The sequence below is a fragment of the Gouania willdenowi genome, chromosome 14 (assembly GCF_900634775.1).
Source record: "Gouania willdenowi chromosome 14, fGouWil2.1, whole genome shotgun sequence".
NCBI lineage: Eukaryota > Metazoa > Chordata > Actinopteri > Blenniiformes > Gobiesocidae > Gouania > Gouania willdenowi.
This window is the reverse complement of record NC_041057.1, coordinates 1,420,428-1,436,666: the sequence shown is the minus strand read 5'-3', so window position 1 is coordinate 1,436,666 and position 16,239 is coordinate 1,420,428. Positions and strand designations below refer to the sequence as shown.

The 16,239-nt window shown below is 36.4% G+C and overlaps 1 protein-coding gene across 1 annotated transcript; it reads left to right on the top strand.

The window, feature by feature from the left end:
* The first annotated feature begins 98 nt into the window (after positions 1–98).
* Positions 99–13,739, top strand: LOC114475572 (ribonucleoside-diphosphate reductase large subunit-like). The gene is made up of 19 exons (XM_028466504.1): positions 99–250; positions 1,937–2,025; positions 2,104–2,281; positions 3,847–3,947; positions 4,022–4,081; positions 4,152–4,191; positions 4,273–4,435; positions 6,221–6,362; positions 6,436–6,519; positions 6,915–7,076; positions 7,148–7,227; positions 7,305–7,506; positions 8,776–8,925; positions 9,487–9,708; positions 9,769–9,845; positions 10,743–10,878; positions 11,731–11,826; positions 13,217–13,405; positions 13,470–13,739. The coding sequence occupies exons 1-19, from the start codon at positions 232–234 to the stop codon at positions 13,653–13,655; spliced, it is 2,376 nt and encodes a 791-aa protein (XP_028322305.1). The 5' UTR covers positions 99–231; the 3' UTR covers positions 13,656–13,739.
* The last annotated feature ends 2,500 nt before the right edge of the window (positions 13,740–16,239 follow it).

The window sequence follows — 16,239 nt, the reverse complement described above, 5'->3', positions numbered from 1 at the left end:
TGGTGCCCAGCCTTGTCCTGTGATTGGTCGGGCAGTGAGGCAGTGCGATTTGATTGGCTGTCTGCTCGTTGGCGCGCGCACTTTGAGATTGAAAGTGAAGCTGCTGATCGGAGCCAGGCAAAAAACACCAAAGAAGAAGAATTAAAAAGACGCAGAAGAAGAACAAAAAGAGTCAGACTGAGAACTACAGACCTACTACAGACCTGTTACAGACCGACTATCGCTGTCATCATGCATGTCATTAAACGAGGTAAGAAAACTCTAGCTGTCATTAAGTGTGTGTGTGTGTGTGTGTATTCGTTGAACAAAGAGCAGAACAAAGCTCATCGTTTGTTCTGTTTGCTTTCCTTCACATCTAACTCACACACTATTGTAATACATTATAAATATATAATTATATATATATATATATATATATATAATTATACTTTTAGTCAGGGCTGAGAGTGATAATTAATCGTAATTTTCAGATAATCCATTATAATCAATTGCATAGTTTTTGAATTATTGATTATTTAAGTGATAAATACATGATCAAGCATGTAACAAAGTTAATACAAATGTATTTGTTGAGCGCAATTCTAGACAAGATTTTACATGATTAAAAAAGTTTAAAAATCAATATGAACATTAAAATCTGCAGTAAAAACATTTAAAATCAACAGTAAAAACTAGTTCAAATCAACAATAATGATTAAAGACGTTCACATGTGATGCTAGGGCTGTGCGATATGGACCAACAAAAAAAAAACTGTAAATTCAATATTTTTTTCTCAAAATGGCAATATATGATATTGATCTCAATTATTTTAATTCAAATCTGACCAGAAACACAATTCAGTTTTACATTTGCTGAAAATGTGACACAGACTCATTTATTACTAAACAGCTGCACAATATGTGTCGCTTTTGGCTTTTTCTCCTCTAAGGGACAGCACGTGTGAGTGAGTTCTGAAGGTCTGGGTTATAAATAAATAAATCCAACTGTTTTTCATGCTGTTCTGAGAAGTAATGAAAGCACAGATGAGTATAAAACGTGTATTTTAATACAAAATAAGCTGTAAAATATATAATTCAGAAATATGGAAACATTGTGAAGAAGGACACTGTTAGACTATACTCTATGAATAATATTAAATACTCGTATGATGTGATCTGTACATATATATAATACATAATTATACTTTTAATCCGTTCTGGGAGCGATAATCGTCATTTTGACATAATCCATTGTAATCAATTGCATACATTTTGATAATTGATTAGTTAAGATAGTTACATGTCCAATCTGAGGAAAAAAACAAATGCTTTTTCTGTTTTATTTTTAATTTTTGTGAATTTGTTTGGTGGTGTTCTTTTCTTTTCTGTTGTTAAAGCAGTAGTGTGTGTTTCTGGAGTCATTTTGTGTATTTTAGTTGTCATTTCATATTTATTTAAATTAAAATTAGATTTCTCAGTTATTTTTGTGTATTTTTTTAGACGTCTTGTCTGTTTTTTGGTCGATTGTGTATTTCTCTTGTCATTTTGATGTGGTTTTATGTTATTTTTATGTGCTATATAAATAAAGCTGACATTGACATTGTTGTCATTTTGTGTATATTTCTGTAAGTGTGTAGGTATTTTGAGTCTTTTTTTCTCTATTATTTGAGGACTATACAAAATATACCAAAAATGTTACAATGCATTGCAAACGTAACCAATGGTTTATTACAAAGTAATAAATAATATAACATTTATATGTTTCCCTTCTGCTTGTTTTAAAGGAAATAAATACATGATATTCATGTGTTTTTACTGCAGTTTTTGTTTTTTGTGACCACACCTGTAAGGTTTATATGATTTTATTTATTCATTTATTTCATAGGAGAATGTTGACCGTTTTTCAGGTAGAAATGAGTAACAAACACAAGAACTGACAGAGTTTTGTTTTTTTCAGACGGGCGTCAGGAGGCCGTCACCTTTGATAAGATCACATCACGCATCCAGAAGCTTTGCTACGGGCTCAACGCTGACTTTGTGGATCCCGTGAGTTAAACCGTTAAAATGGTAAAGGTGAGAATGCTGGGTGAGTCTAACTCTGCGCCCCCCCCCGTCCCTCTGCAGACTCACATCACCATGAAAGTGATCCAGGGTCTGTACAGCGGGGTCACCACGGTGGAGCTGGATGTTCTGGCTGCAGAAACCGCAGCGACTCTCACCACCAAACACCCAGATTACGCCATCCTGGCTGCACGCATCGCCGTGTCCAACCTGCACAAGGAAACCAAGAAGGTGTTCAGCGGTGAGTCTGTGGTGGGAAAATACACACAAAATGTAAAAGTTTAGCAAAAAGATAAAGACGGCGGGTGAGACGCATTATCTTTCACCGTATTCATTTTATTTTTAACTTTTTTGAGTCATTTTGTGTAATTCTGTTATCATTTTGTGTATTTTTGTTGTATTTATGTGTTTCTTGTGTATTTTAGTCATCATCTTGTCTATTTATGGAACCGATTTGATTATGTTAGCCTTTGTTAGTGTTTGTAGAGTCATTTTGTGCAATTCTGTTCTCATTTTTGTCATTGTTTTGTATATTTTTGTGTATTTTAGCTGGTGTATGTAATGTGTATTTTATACAGAGACGATATGAGCATGAATAGAACATACATTATGATTTATTTTGTCAGTCTTTGATCAACATTACTCAGAACAACAGCAGGATGAGAAAAATGATTAACCATTAACCATTTTTAACCTAAACTTGATTCAATAAAACTTCCAAATGTACTTATTAGATCTACCACATTTATTTAATTAACTTTTACAGTCTTAGAGCCTGTGTTCCTCCATCTTGAAATCACATGATTGATGATGTCACACGGCCCCACTTCCTGTAAACATCCCATTGTTTTCTATTGGAGTGAAACATTCAGCCTGATTTTTACATCATTTAGCAGATTTTTAGTAAGTAAGTACATTTTATTTATAAAGCGCTTTTCACTGATAAAAATCACAAAGTGCTATACAAACATTTCCGTTACCTCCCGTCCAAAGAAACATGAGAAGACAATCACATATAACATGGGAGGACAATAACTAGATCATTTAGCAGCTTTTTCCATCAAAATGACAACAAGAAAAGTTAAAGATGTCGCTGTAAACCTCTTTTGTTTACAAAAAGACGATAAAAAGTCCTTTAGGGTGGAGTCCTTCTATTCTCAGGCTTTGTGTGTTTTCAATTGTCCTTGATTTACTCGTTAACTTAAGCCACCAGAGCGTGTCAGCGCACTGTTTAGGGGAAATCAATCAATAATTCTCACCATGCTGCACATATTTGCTCACAAAACTCACGGGGAAGATTTCTGACATCATCAGCTACCTCTAAAAAAATTTGAAGAATAGGATTTTCTTAAAATCACACTTGAAGTCTCTCCGCGATGCTGAAAAACAGCAACAAGCGGGTCTGAAAATGGATGGACGTTTGAAGTTTATGATTTAACGTCATTTTCTTTTGTTCGATTCTGTGAAAAAAGCTTGTGAGGCACATTGATAGAGCTTCAAAGAGCTTAAAAGTGACACTAAAATCAACTGTGTAGTTATCATACTTCAAAGTCATTAAAGTCTCGAGGGTGCACTAATTAGGCCCAACTGTTAACTAATATCTCACGAATTAAAATAAGTGAGTTCTGTGCAAATTTCATGGATCCCAACCATTCCAAAAAGTTTAAAAAAATTCTGAGATGAAGGAAATTTCTTGTTTAATTTGACATGAAAATGACCCAAAACTGCAAATCCTAAAACCTTCCAAACACGTGCTAAATAGTTTAGTGCAGCTTTCATAATGAAGTCTCTCTCGTGTTTACACAGATGTGATGGAGGATCTGTTCACCTTCATCAACCCTTTAAATAATAAACATTCTCCGATGATTTCCAAGGAGACGCTCGACATCGTCCTGAAAAACAAAGCCGTGAGTCCTTTTTTAAAGTATCTGTGTTTTTATTATTCAGCGCGTTGGAACTAAACGTTGTGCTTTAAACGTAGCGTCTGAACTCAGCCATCATCTACGACAGAGACTTCTCCTACAACTTCTTTGGATTTAAGGTGATTTATTCTTTCATTCTGTGACGCAGTGTCTGTAAAATATGACCTCATGTGTTGTTTGTGTGAACAGACTCTGGAGAGGTCGTATTTGTTGAAGATTAACGGTAAAGGTGAGCGCGGCTTTCTGCAGCTGATCTGTGATTGGATCATTGGCGGGTTTTCTTATTAACGGCGGCCATCTTTGTTCACAGTGGCGGAGAGACCCCAGCACATGCTGATGAGGGTGGCCGTGGGGATTCATAAAGAAGACGTGGAAGCAGCCATCGAGACGTACAACCTTCTGTCTGAGAAGTGGTTCACACACGCCTCGCCCACGCTCTTCAACGCCGGAACCAACAGACCACAGCTGTCCAGGTGAGGAACGCCACGGAGACGCCGCTCACTCAACATGGCGACCACCTCACGTTCAACTAAGAATGCAGGATACGGGGTACAAAAACATTCCCACCAGTAAGAATATATCATCCCACGATAGAAACCATAAATTCCCATTAATGACGTAAGTAAGTTTGCAGTGTCGTAAATTAGCAACGGCCACGTGCCATTTGTCCCTCAATTTAGCCAAGAATGCCCCTAAAAACCTTGTTGTTGACAAAATTGCCCCCAAGTTTTTGTCAATAACTTATTCTCTGGAGGGGAGCGCAGGTCACGGGAGCACTGCGGTGCGCGCAGGTGTTCCCACCCTTCACACACACATGGCGGTGCTCGTTACGGCTACCTGAAGCTGCCGAGCAGCGAAGCATCATGGACCACTACTTGGTTAGAACCAGACCTGCACCCAACAAAGTAAACCAGTCCAAGTTCCTCCACCAGATCCACCTTAAGTTCCACAAACATGGTGACAGATGAACCTGCCAGTAGGGGTGTAATAAAATAAAAAAAAAAAAATTGATTTCACGATATATCGCCATTTTAAATCCATTTAAAAATAAATAAAGAATTGATTTACTTTTTTTTTTTCTCCTGATATTTAATAATTATTCTTGTATTTTTCACATTTTTATGGACGTTTGTTTTCTACTGATGGAGACATGGTCACTTCTCAGCGGAGCAGCATAAATATGGACATATTGATCAGCTACTGTTCCTACATAAAAACCTTGAAAATTGTGCCACTTCATGTGTGCATCTCCACTCTGGTAGATATAATAATAATAATAATAATTAGGATGCTTTGAAGCAAATAGTTTTGACTGAATTCGTCCTCTGAATGATCAATATCTTCTGATGAACATATACAGCAACTTGATTTTTCATCTCTACGTTTAATTTTGATATTAACTTGGTAGAATATTGCAATATATCGTGATATTGTGGTAATATCTATCGTGATACGCATCGTATTGCAACATCCTTGCCAATACTCACCCCTACCTGCCAGTAACTAAAGCTAAGCTAAGCTACTCGTAACACAAGACTGGGCTAAAAGCTAACGCTAACAACTTCATAAAAGTAATAGATCCAGTAAAAAGAACACGTCTTACTGTCATCAAACCACAGAGAGCCACTGATTTACTGTATGCTCAGATTTATATTATTATTATACTTATATAGAAGGATAAAAGCTAACATGTCACATATCTTGTGAAATAAATGTTAGCATAAAGCTAACGTCACTATTCGTCCGTCCCAACTTGTGAAACGCAATATTTTTTAATTATATTTCACACATAGTTCACAGACAAAGCTGGTTAGACAGTAATGTAAATATTGTGATTATTACACCAGAATATCCCATGAGTAATGCTCTCAGTAATTAATGATTACATCATCAAGTCTGATCTGGTTTAATTATAGGATTTATTTATCAATCATAACTTTGTGTAACTCATTATCAGATATAAAATAAACTAGATTCAGCAGCAATAAAAACACTATTGGAGTTATTTTTGCTTTTCATGTGTTATTTTTTTATTTTTTTGTCAATAATTTCATTATAAATGAGGAAATAAATGAATTACATACACTAACACTAAGAGTGACCCACAAGCACAAATATATTACATTAAATATCAGCCCATGAGCTCTTTGAGTCAACTATTTATCATCTTTTTTATCGTTACCGTGATCAATACCAGAAATGATCAGGATACATGTTTCATTCTATGTCACACATCCCATCCCTACGTGTGTTTGCAGTTGTTTCCTGCTCGCCATGAAAGACGACAGCATCGAGGGCATCTACGACACGCTGAAACAGTGCGCGCTCATCTCCAAGTCGGCCGGCGGGATCGGGCTAGCCGTTAGCCGCATCAGAGCCACAGGAAGTTACATCGCAGGGGTGAGAACTCAGCTCATGTTTCCATTTAAAAGGAACCCACAACGTTGTGTCCAACACACACTGTGTCGTTCAGACCAACGGGAAGTCCAACGGGCTGGTGCCGATGCTGAGAGTTTACAACAACACGGCTCGATACGTGGACCAGGGCGGGAACAAGGTGAGGATGATGAACGCTCATCCTCGACCAATGAAAACTCTGCATTCCATCAACATGTTTCACACGTTCCTGTTTCATCTCTGAGTTTCACATTCATACACGTTAGCTACACATGCTAACGCTAACATTAGAAATCATCCCAAAACATGTAAACGAGGGTTTAGTCTGTGTCAGAGAGATATTTATATTTATATAAGTTTGAAAATATATAAGAAGAGTCTGAATATACAGTATATATGAAAACTTTGAATATATGTATATTATATATATTCCTACTTTCATTCTAAACATATATATACAGTATATATAGGTTTTCTACGATCACAAGAAATCAAATGTGTTTGTTTCTGCACAGTTTCTGATAAAATGATCAAATGCGTTCTTGGTTTCCATAGCGACCAGGGGCTTTTGCTGCGTACCTGGAGCCGTGGCACTTTGATGTTTTTGACTTTCTGGAGCTGAAGAAGAACACGGGGAAAGAAGAGCAGAGAGCCAGAGATCTGTTCTTCGCCCTGTGGATCCCAGACCTCTTCATGAAAAGAGTGGAGACCAATCAGGTGAGTCCGTGACGAGAACCAACCAGAACCGACCCTCGACTTCATCCTCATCCACTCTGCTGTGCTCCTAGGACTGGTCTCTGATGTGTCCCAGTGAATGTCCAGGATTGGAGGAGTGCTGGGGGGAGGAGTTTGAGAAACTCTATACTCGGTAAAATACAGACGCTGAGTCGTTTCCCCCACTGATGACTCATCACTTCACTAACTGCTTTCTCTGCTCTGCTCCAGCTACGAGAAGGAGGGGCGTGTGCGGCGCGTGGTGAAGGCTCAGCAGCTGTGGTACAGCATCATCGAGTCTCAGACGGAGACGGGAACGCCGTACATGCTCTACAAGGACGCCTGCAACGGGAAGAGCAACCAGCAGAACCTGGGAACCATCAAGTCCAGTAACCTGTGCACGGAGATCGTAGAATACACCAGCAAGGACGAGGTACACAGACCACTTCCTGTTTGGGCTTCCAAACGACTGCATTTAAATACAAGGACAAAATATATGAAATATAAAGAAAAAAATCCAAAAGACAACAAAATAACACAAATGTTTAACAAAATGTGTAAAATGTCAACTAAAACGCTCAAAATGAACCAAAAGTTGCACAAAAATAATGACAAAAATACACAAGATTCCAAAAAACTTACAAAACTACAGAAATATACACAAAATGATGTGTAAATAATGATAAATATATAAAATGAAAACAAAAATACACAAAATAAAGATACAAATACACAACTAGAAATACACAATGACAAAAATTTACAAAATGAGAGCAAAATTGCAACAACAAAATAACTGATGAATATTAAAAAATTAAACAGAAATACACAAAATTAACCAGAAAATAAACTGTGAGAAAAAATAGTGAAATTTACAAACTGATAACAAAAATAAAGAAATTACCAATAAACTACAACAAAAAACCCAAAGGACAACAACTATTACACAAAATGAACCACAAGTTGCACATGATTAAAAACAACAGAGAATTTTACAAAATGACAACAAAAATACACAAGATGATGCAAAAAAAAAAAAAGCACAAAACTTCAGAAATATACACAAAATTACAACTAAAATAACTGATACATTTATAAAAAAACGAAAACAGAAATTACACACTAACAAAAATTGAATGTGAAACACAAAATGAACCAAAAGTTGCACAGGATGACTAAAAATACACAAAAAATAACAGAGATTACAAAATGACGACAAAAATACGACTAATAAATATATAAAATGACAACAAAAATGAACACAAAAACATGAAAATAGAAATACACAAATTTAACCAAAAGAAACCCAGATAAGACGCTTAAAAATACATGTAAATTTTACAAAAGGACAATTAAAAAAAAACACATAAAATTACAAAAAAATATACAAAAAAATTATTAAAAACAAGGTGACTCAAAAAATCTACAAAATGAAAACAAAAATCTACAAAATGGAAAAAAGAACAAAAATAAATGTATAAAATTACAACAAAAACACACAAAACATATAAGTTACAGTAACAGAAAAGTAAATGAAAACCAAAACACAAACGCAGAAAATGACTCCAAACACACACACAGTAAGTCTTTGTTGTGTCCTGTGTTAATGCTCTGATTGGTCCTTATTCTAATGCTAACATTAATGTTGATCATGTGACCCTAAGATCAGATAAAGTCACGCGTGTGTGTGTGTGTGATTCAGGTTGCAGTGTGTAACTTAGCGTCCATCGCCCTCAACATGTACGTCACCCCAGAGAAAACGTTTGATTTCAACAAACTGGCGTCTGTCACGAAAGTCATCGTCAGGAATCTCAACAAAATCATCGACATCAACTACTACCCAGTGCCTGAGGTGTGTGTGTGTGTGTGTGTGTGTGTGTGTGTGTGTGTGTGTGTGTGTTAGGGCTGGCCAATGTATCTAGATTCAACATATATTGAGTTTGCTAGTTTGGTGATATGGAAAATTATGATATTGCTGATATCATTATACATAAATTTATTTTTCATAGCTTATTTTGTATTAAAATCCAGGTTTTATGAGTCGCTGCTTTCTCTACTTCAGAACAACATGAAATTTACAGCCTCACTCACACGTACTGTCCCGTACAGTAGAATAAGGTAAAAGTGGCACAAGCTGTTTGTTAATAAATGTCCCATTGTGCATTTTTTCTCTTTGTGTTGTTCTGTTTTTCTTTTGTGTATTTCTCCATTAATTTGTCTGTAAGTTTTTTTTTATTATTTTTTACCAATCTTAAAGCGTTTTTGCATCAGTAAATTTAACCCAGAATTGTCTTCCTGGTCAGACTTATATCATCAATTTGTAATGTCATAATATTGGTTATGGTCCATATTGCCCAGCCCTAGTGTGTATGTGTGTGTGTGTGTATGTATTAACGTGTGTCCTGCCTCACAGGCTGAGCTCTCCAACAAGCGTCACCGGCCAATCGGGATCGGCGTGCAGGGTCTGGCCGACGCCTTCATCCTGATGCGTTACCCGTTTGAGAGCGACGAGGCTCAGCTGCTGAACACACACATCTTTGAGACCATCTACTACGCAGCGCTGGAGGCCAGCAGTGAGCTGGCACACACACTCGGTCCCTATGAGACCTACGCTGGCTCTCCCATCAGTAAAGGAGTGAGTTAGACACTAGCCCCGCCCACTGATGCACAGCAACCTCTGACAGATGTTCTTTAGATTCTTCAGTTCGACATGTGGAATAAAACTCCTACAGACCTGTGGGACTGGACGGCTCTGAAAGAGAAGATCGCAAAGTAGGTTTTTATAAACTTCATAAATATGTGACCCAGACATGGGTAAAGTATACAAACAAAATGACTCAAAAAGCACATAATATTACACATAATTAAATTAAACATAAAACACACAAAATAGCAGGAATGCAATACTGATGAATACACAGAAAAATTACTGTTAAAAAGATAAAATTACAACAGAAAGACACAAATTAATTTAAGGACAAGGACTACAAATACACAAAAATTCACAAACAGAGCAGAATTACACAAAAAATAACTGATAAATAAGACAACTAAAATAGTGACATTTACAAACTGATAACGAAAATTTAAATATATTCAAAAAACATACAAGGAGAAAAGAACCCAAAGGAGAACAAAAACAACACATACGTATCCACCAAAATGTATAAAATGTGTGAAATGTTTACTGAAACGCTCAAAATGAACCAAAAGTTGCAGAAAGCTCCTAAGAATACACAGAAATATACACAAAAAATAAAATACATTCACAAAATGAGAGCAAAATAACACAAAAATATGATGAATATATAAAATGACAACAGAACATAAACAAGGCGACTGAAGATATTGACATTTACAAACTAGTAACTAAAATAAAGTCGACTAAAATACAGAGAAATAACAAAACAGAAATACACAAGACGACGACAAAAATATACAAAATAAAAAGAAATACACAAAATTAACAACAAAAAACAGACAAGATGCCTAAAATACACAAAAAATATATATATACAAAATGACTCAAAAAATGATAAAGAAATACACAAGAATACACTAAACCAATGACGCGATAAATAAAACACAAATAACTCTTCTGTGATGTGATCAAATGTGTCTGTGTGTGTACAGCTTATAAAGCTTACTTTAGCTCCTCCCCTTTCTCAGGTGTGGCGTGAGGAACAGTCTCCTATTGGCTCCCATGCCCACGGCCTCCACGGCTCAGATCCTCGGAAACAACGAGTCGTTTGAACCGTACACCAGCAACATCTACACACGCAGGGTTCTGTCGGGAGAGTTCCAGGTGTGTGTGTCAATTCTCATTGGTAATTAATTACAATGTCATTGTTGCTGTTGTAATTGGAATTCAACTGTTATTTAGTTCAGATCATTTGCAGTTATAATTGCAATAGAAATTATGTCAAAATTAATCAAGGCAAATATATTTATAAAGAGAATTTCATACAAAATATACTAAATGTGTTTCATATGATGAAACATTAAAATCAGCAGTAAAAACATTTAATTATCACTTACAATTTATTTAAACGTAAACCTGGGGAACCACGTTACGGTTCTAATGTCTTACACTTATGTAGTTAACATGATTAAAATATCATTTATATCAGGTTTACCTTCAGAATCATTTTACTATTTAAAAATATAAATACATTAAAAGGCTCAGACACCCTCAACAAAAATATTAAAACCAATAAATTCATTGATTATGAAGCCTGACAAGGTAATCAATAGGTGAGAAACTAATTAGATGATCAATAATATTTATTAATGTATTTTACAGATGATTTAATGCATGGGTCAAACTGAGCTGTTAGCATTAGAGATGCTAACAGAAAGCTAACACAAGAGGAAGGTTACGTTTAATAAGGATTATTTATTAAAAACTCAGTAATTGTGATTAAGTGTAATTGACCTTTAGTAATTGGGAACGTAATTGTAATTGACTTACAGGGTGAAATAATTATCATTTTAATTGGGAAAAAATGACGGTGAACGTTATTGATCACCGATAATTGAAATGGGAAAATGTAATTGACCCCAACCCTGGTGTGTGTGTGTGTGTGTGTGTGTGTGTGTGTGTGTGTGTGTGTGTGTGTGTGTGTGTGTGTGTGTTTGTGTGTGTGTCCTCCATCAGATCGTTAACCCTCACCTGCTGAAGGACCTCACAGAGCGAGGACTGTGGAGTGAGGACATGAAGAACCAGCTGATCGCTCAGAGTGGATCCATCCAGGTAAACGTCTCTCACAGTATATACAGTATATATGTGATTCAACCACAGATAAATGCAATATTTATATAGAAAATACCATTTTAAAAGTGCTCGGATCAACGGAACGATCTGAGCATGTGTTGGGTTTTTGGATAGAGTCTGAAATGGTCCAGCTGGAGGTCCTGGAAGGACCAGGGGTTACCCTCTGTCAATGGATGGAATTACAATCTGCCTTGAACATGGAGTATTTTATTTTGAAAGTAATTCAGACATTTTATTCTGTGTTGATGCACTACTTCCTGTCCCGAGCTGCGTATTTACTGCAGAGCGATCAACATCTGGAGCAGATACACAGCTGTGCTGGAGCTGTGGTGTTAATCTACAGAAACACAACAACAGGACGAGCCGTAATCTCTCCAGTCTAAACTAAAACTGTGGCGAGCAGGGGAAACTCTCCCCACATGTATGCTGCTGGTCCTCTGTCTGTTATACAGTAGCTCCTCCTCCTTTTATACAGCTCCTCCTCCCTCTGCACCTGATTACTGATGTGAATCAGGTGTGTCGTGGGAAAACCATACTGTTGTGGCGATCTACCTGAGTACGTGACGCACCACACCCGTCAAGCATAAACCAGCTGGGTGGTGGTGGGTCCATGTGCTGCTCTGAGCTCATACTGCTCCATGTGCACCTCGACAGGTGAGAAAGTCACCCTATGAACGTCTGTGAACAACGGAGCTGAGAACAGCTGATACGTGCACGGCACAAAACGCACGGAAACCTGATGAGCTCATAATGACTCAACTCATCATTGTTTCATTCATTTACTGAGTTATTTAAGTTGTTTTTATGAGAAGAGGAAAATAGTTTATGTATTGAAGTTAGTATTTATATATGAAAATAGTGTAATATAAAAGTATTTCTGCTGAGAAATAGTTAAATTAAAATTATAATTGTAATATCTATAATTGATATAAACATAAGGGTTTCAGGTTATAAAAGTAGACATAGTTTTCTGTTTGGTTAATGCCTAATTTTACACATTATTACCTGCATTGATTTATTAAAAAAAGTTTAAAATCTGCTTTTACCAAATTAAATGAACTGACCTGAAATAGTGTTTATTTATACCTTGTTTGATGAAAAATGATGAACTTATTAACATTGTGTAACTTTCTGTCACTGGAAAGAATAAAAGTGGAGTTTGGTTTAAGTTCTTCCTCTTGTGGGAAACCATGACGTTATAAACACACTGATACATACATACATTATTATTGTAATATACCACTACACAAACATAACTATATTTTAATTCACTACTTTGTATGCACTTATTTCATAATACAGAGGCAAACTCTATACCTAAAAACTATTATTTGCGTGTGTGTGTGTGTGTGTGTGTGTGCGTCCTCAGGACATTAAGGGGATCCCAGATGACCTTAAACATCTGTATAAAACAGTGTGGGAGATTTCCCAGAAGACGGTTTTAAAGATGGCGGCCGACCGCGGCGCCTTCATCGACCAGAGTCAATCCCTCAACATTCACATCGCTGAGCCCAACTACGGAAAACTGACCAGCATGCACTTCTACGGCTGGAAGCTGGTAGGTCAGCTGATGGTAGACATATGTTTATTGGTTGATTGATTGGTTGTCATGTGACCTGCAGGGCCTAAAAACGGGCATGTACTACCTGCGCACCAAGCCTGCTGCCAACCCCATCCAGTTCACCCTGGACAAGGAGAAGCTAAAGGAGGCGTCGCTAGCATTAGCATCAACGCTAGAGGAGAAGAACACTGCAGCCATGGTGTGCTCCTTAGCCAATAAGGATGAGTGCTTGATGTGTGGCTCTTAGGCTCCTCCCACTCTAACCTCACTTACTGCGTTTTGTATACTAGTACAGTGCCCATCGGAAGTCTGTATTCATATAGTGGGAGGAGCTTAAGTAGAGTTGTCAATTATGGCCAAATGAGTACGTGTTTGAAGGTTGGATGTACATAGAGGGGTACACACTGTACTCTGTAGTGTTATAAAGGGCTTTATGTGTGCGTACAAAGTAAAATAGTGTGTGTGATTTATCTGGTTTAAGCTGTGCAGTGAAATAGATATAGATGGTGCGCTAGCGCCCCCTCACAAACTGAGGTCAAAAGCTGAATAACTTCTGGGTGAACATGAAAGTACTGTCCAGGTGAAATAAAATTAAAATAAACATTTGAAATCAAATTACTCCAAAATAACTTATGCACAAACTCTGAGTATTTGGAAGCCATTGACAAAGTTTGAGGTCAAACAGACGCCGCGTCGGGGAGATATTCACTCCACAAACTCACATACACAGACCTTTCTTACATTATAGTATAGATATTATAGATATAGATGATGATGGTATTTCTATGACATTCTGTGTGATTCACATCTGTGCAGCTTTAATTTAACATTTTTTACTCATGATGGATTTTTAGTTTTATTGGTTGTTTTTGGTTCTTTCAGGGATGAATGAACATGATGTGGTTTTATTTTCAGTGCTTTTATTTAAATGTTTCAATATGAATTCATGATCTATAGTGATTTCTTTTTGTGATAATGTTAAAAATTAATATTTCACAAAAAAATACTCTCAAAAAACACAAAATGACTCTGAATAATATCCACTGTTATCCAGGAAGTTTATTATAATCATCTTAAAGATGTAAATCCTTGTTTTAATCACAAATAAAATGAGTTCAAAGTGACCAGAAAAGGTGGTGAAATGAGATTTTAAAAACCACAGAATTTAGAGTGGACAAAAACAGAAAAAGGGTTCAAAGTGTCAATATTGGGTGATTATATAAGGGTAATGTGGCAAATCCAAAATATGGTTACATTGACAAAAAATAATCATGAAATATGGTGAAAAGAGGTTAAAAGTGACAATAATGGGTCAATATGTGTGACATTAGGTGTAAAAGTGGTGGAAAGGGTTTATAAGTGCTGAACATGTCTGGAAAGTGAAAAAATGTGTAGAAAAGTCATTGAAATGTGACGTAGAAGTGTCAGAAATGTAGCAAAAATACATTAAAAGGAGCAAGAAAAATCATTTTGGGACTAAACTCAGAATTCTGAGTTTAAAGTTGGAATTTCTAAGGATATAAGTCAGAATAATTTTTTGATTGAAAACAAAAAAATGATTTTAGTCAAAATAGAGGATTTTCACAGCGCGTCATCAACCCAGAAGTCGCCATTTTGGAGAAAAGCAGCAGGTTTACAAACAAGCAAATCCTGAATTTTGAGAGGAAATAATGAACTATTGCTGTGTTTTTAACTGTACTAACCAGTTTTATAGACTGATCAAAGTTATATGTCTATAGTTTATAGTCAGTAGTTCTACATCAGTACAGTAGTGACATGAGTCTAACTCACCAGTTGTTATTGGTGTTAATATGTAAACACCACCGCCATCATCTCCTGTTCTACATTTAAATCCAGCGTTTGTTCTCCAGAGAACAGACGTTAGAACACAGGATGGAAGGAAGCGGCGTTCTCTGAGGATTAGCTTTTAGCTTGGTTGCTAGCAACGCTCCTGGTTCCGATCACACGCTTACGTTTCCTCCGCTGGTACGAGGCTATTAGCTTTGCTAGCCACAAGCTCCTCCTTTTCTCTGATAACTTGTGAGATTGTTCTCCATGATTTGTGATCATTTTTGGCAATCTATAAAATTCCAAATTTTGTCTCGAAATTCAGGTTTTTTTCGTCTGTGTGCTGTTTGTAGACCTGCTGCTTTATCTCCAAAATGGCGACTTCTTAAGAATTCTGACTTAGTTGTGCTTTGATGTTTTTCTACGCTACACAAAAAGCTTTGGTTGTTTCAGATGCTGTGATTGGTTGATAGTGAACGATGATGGAGGGATTATAATGATCATAATAATAATGAGCGTCCCTCAGTGACTGGAACAGGTGTTGAACTAATGAGCTGCTGTTCACGTGTGTGTGTGTGTGTGTGTGTGTGTGTGTGTGTGTGTGTGTGTGTGTGTGTGATACAAGCTGAGACCTGTGCACACACTTCCTGTAAATGAGTCCAAATAAAGCAATGATCTCACACACACACACACACACCATTTTTCAGTCATTTTGTATGTTTTTAAAGCTATTTTATTGTATTTTGTAAAAATTTCTGTTATTTTGTGTGTTTGTAATGGCCTTGTACATTTTCTTTCACAAATCAACAACAAAAATACACAATAAGAAACAATATACAAAAAATCATATCAAATCATACACACAATGATAAAAATAGACCTAATGACAGTATCTTTGAAAAATTTACAAAATCACAACAATAAACACAAAACCTCACAAAGTGAGAGAAAAATACATGAATGACAAGAAAACACAAAAACACACAGAGCAACCACAAAAAAGATGGCAGGAAAATACAGGAAATCACTCCAAAAATACACAA

Excerpts from the sequence above, each read along its gene's own strand:
- LOC114475572 (XM_028466504.1), top strand. Across the intron at positions 6,520-6,914 it reads TGGACCAGGGCGGGAACAAG|CGACCAGGGGCTTTTGCTGC; the intron begins GTGAGGATGATG and ends TGGTTTCCATAG. Across the intron at positions 10,879-11,730 it reads TTCTGTCGGGAGAGTTCCAG|ATCGTTAACCCTCACCTGCT; the intron begins GTGTGTGTGTCA and ends GTCCTCCATCAG.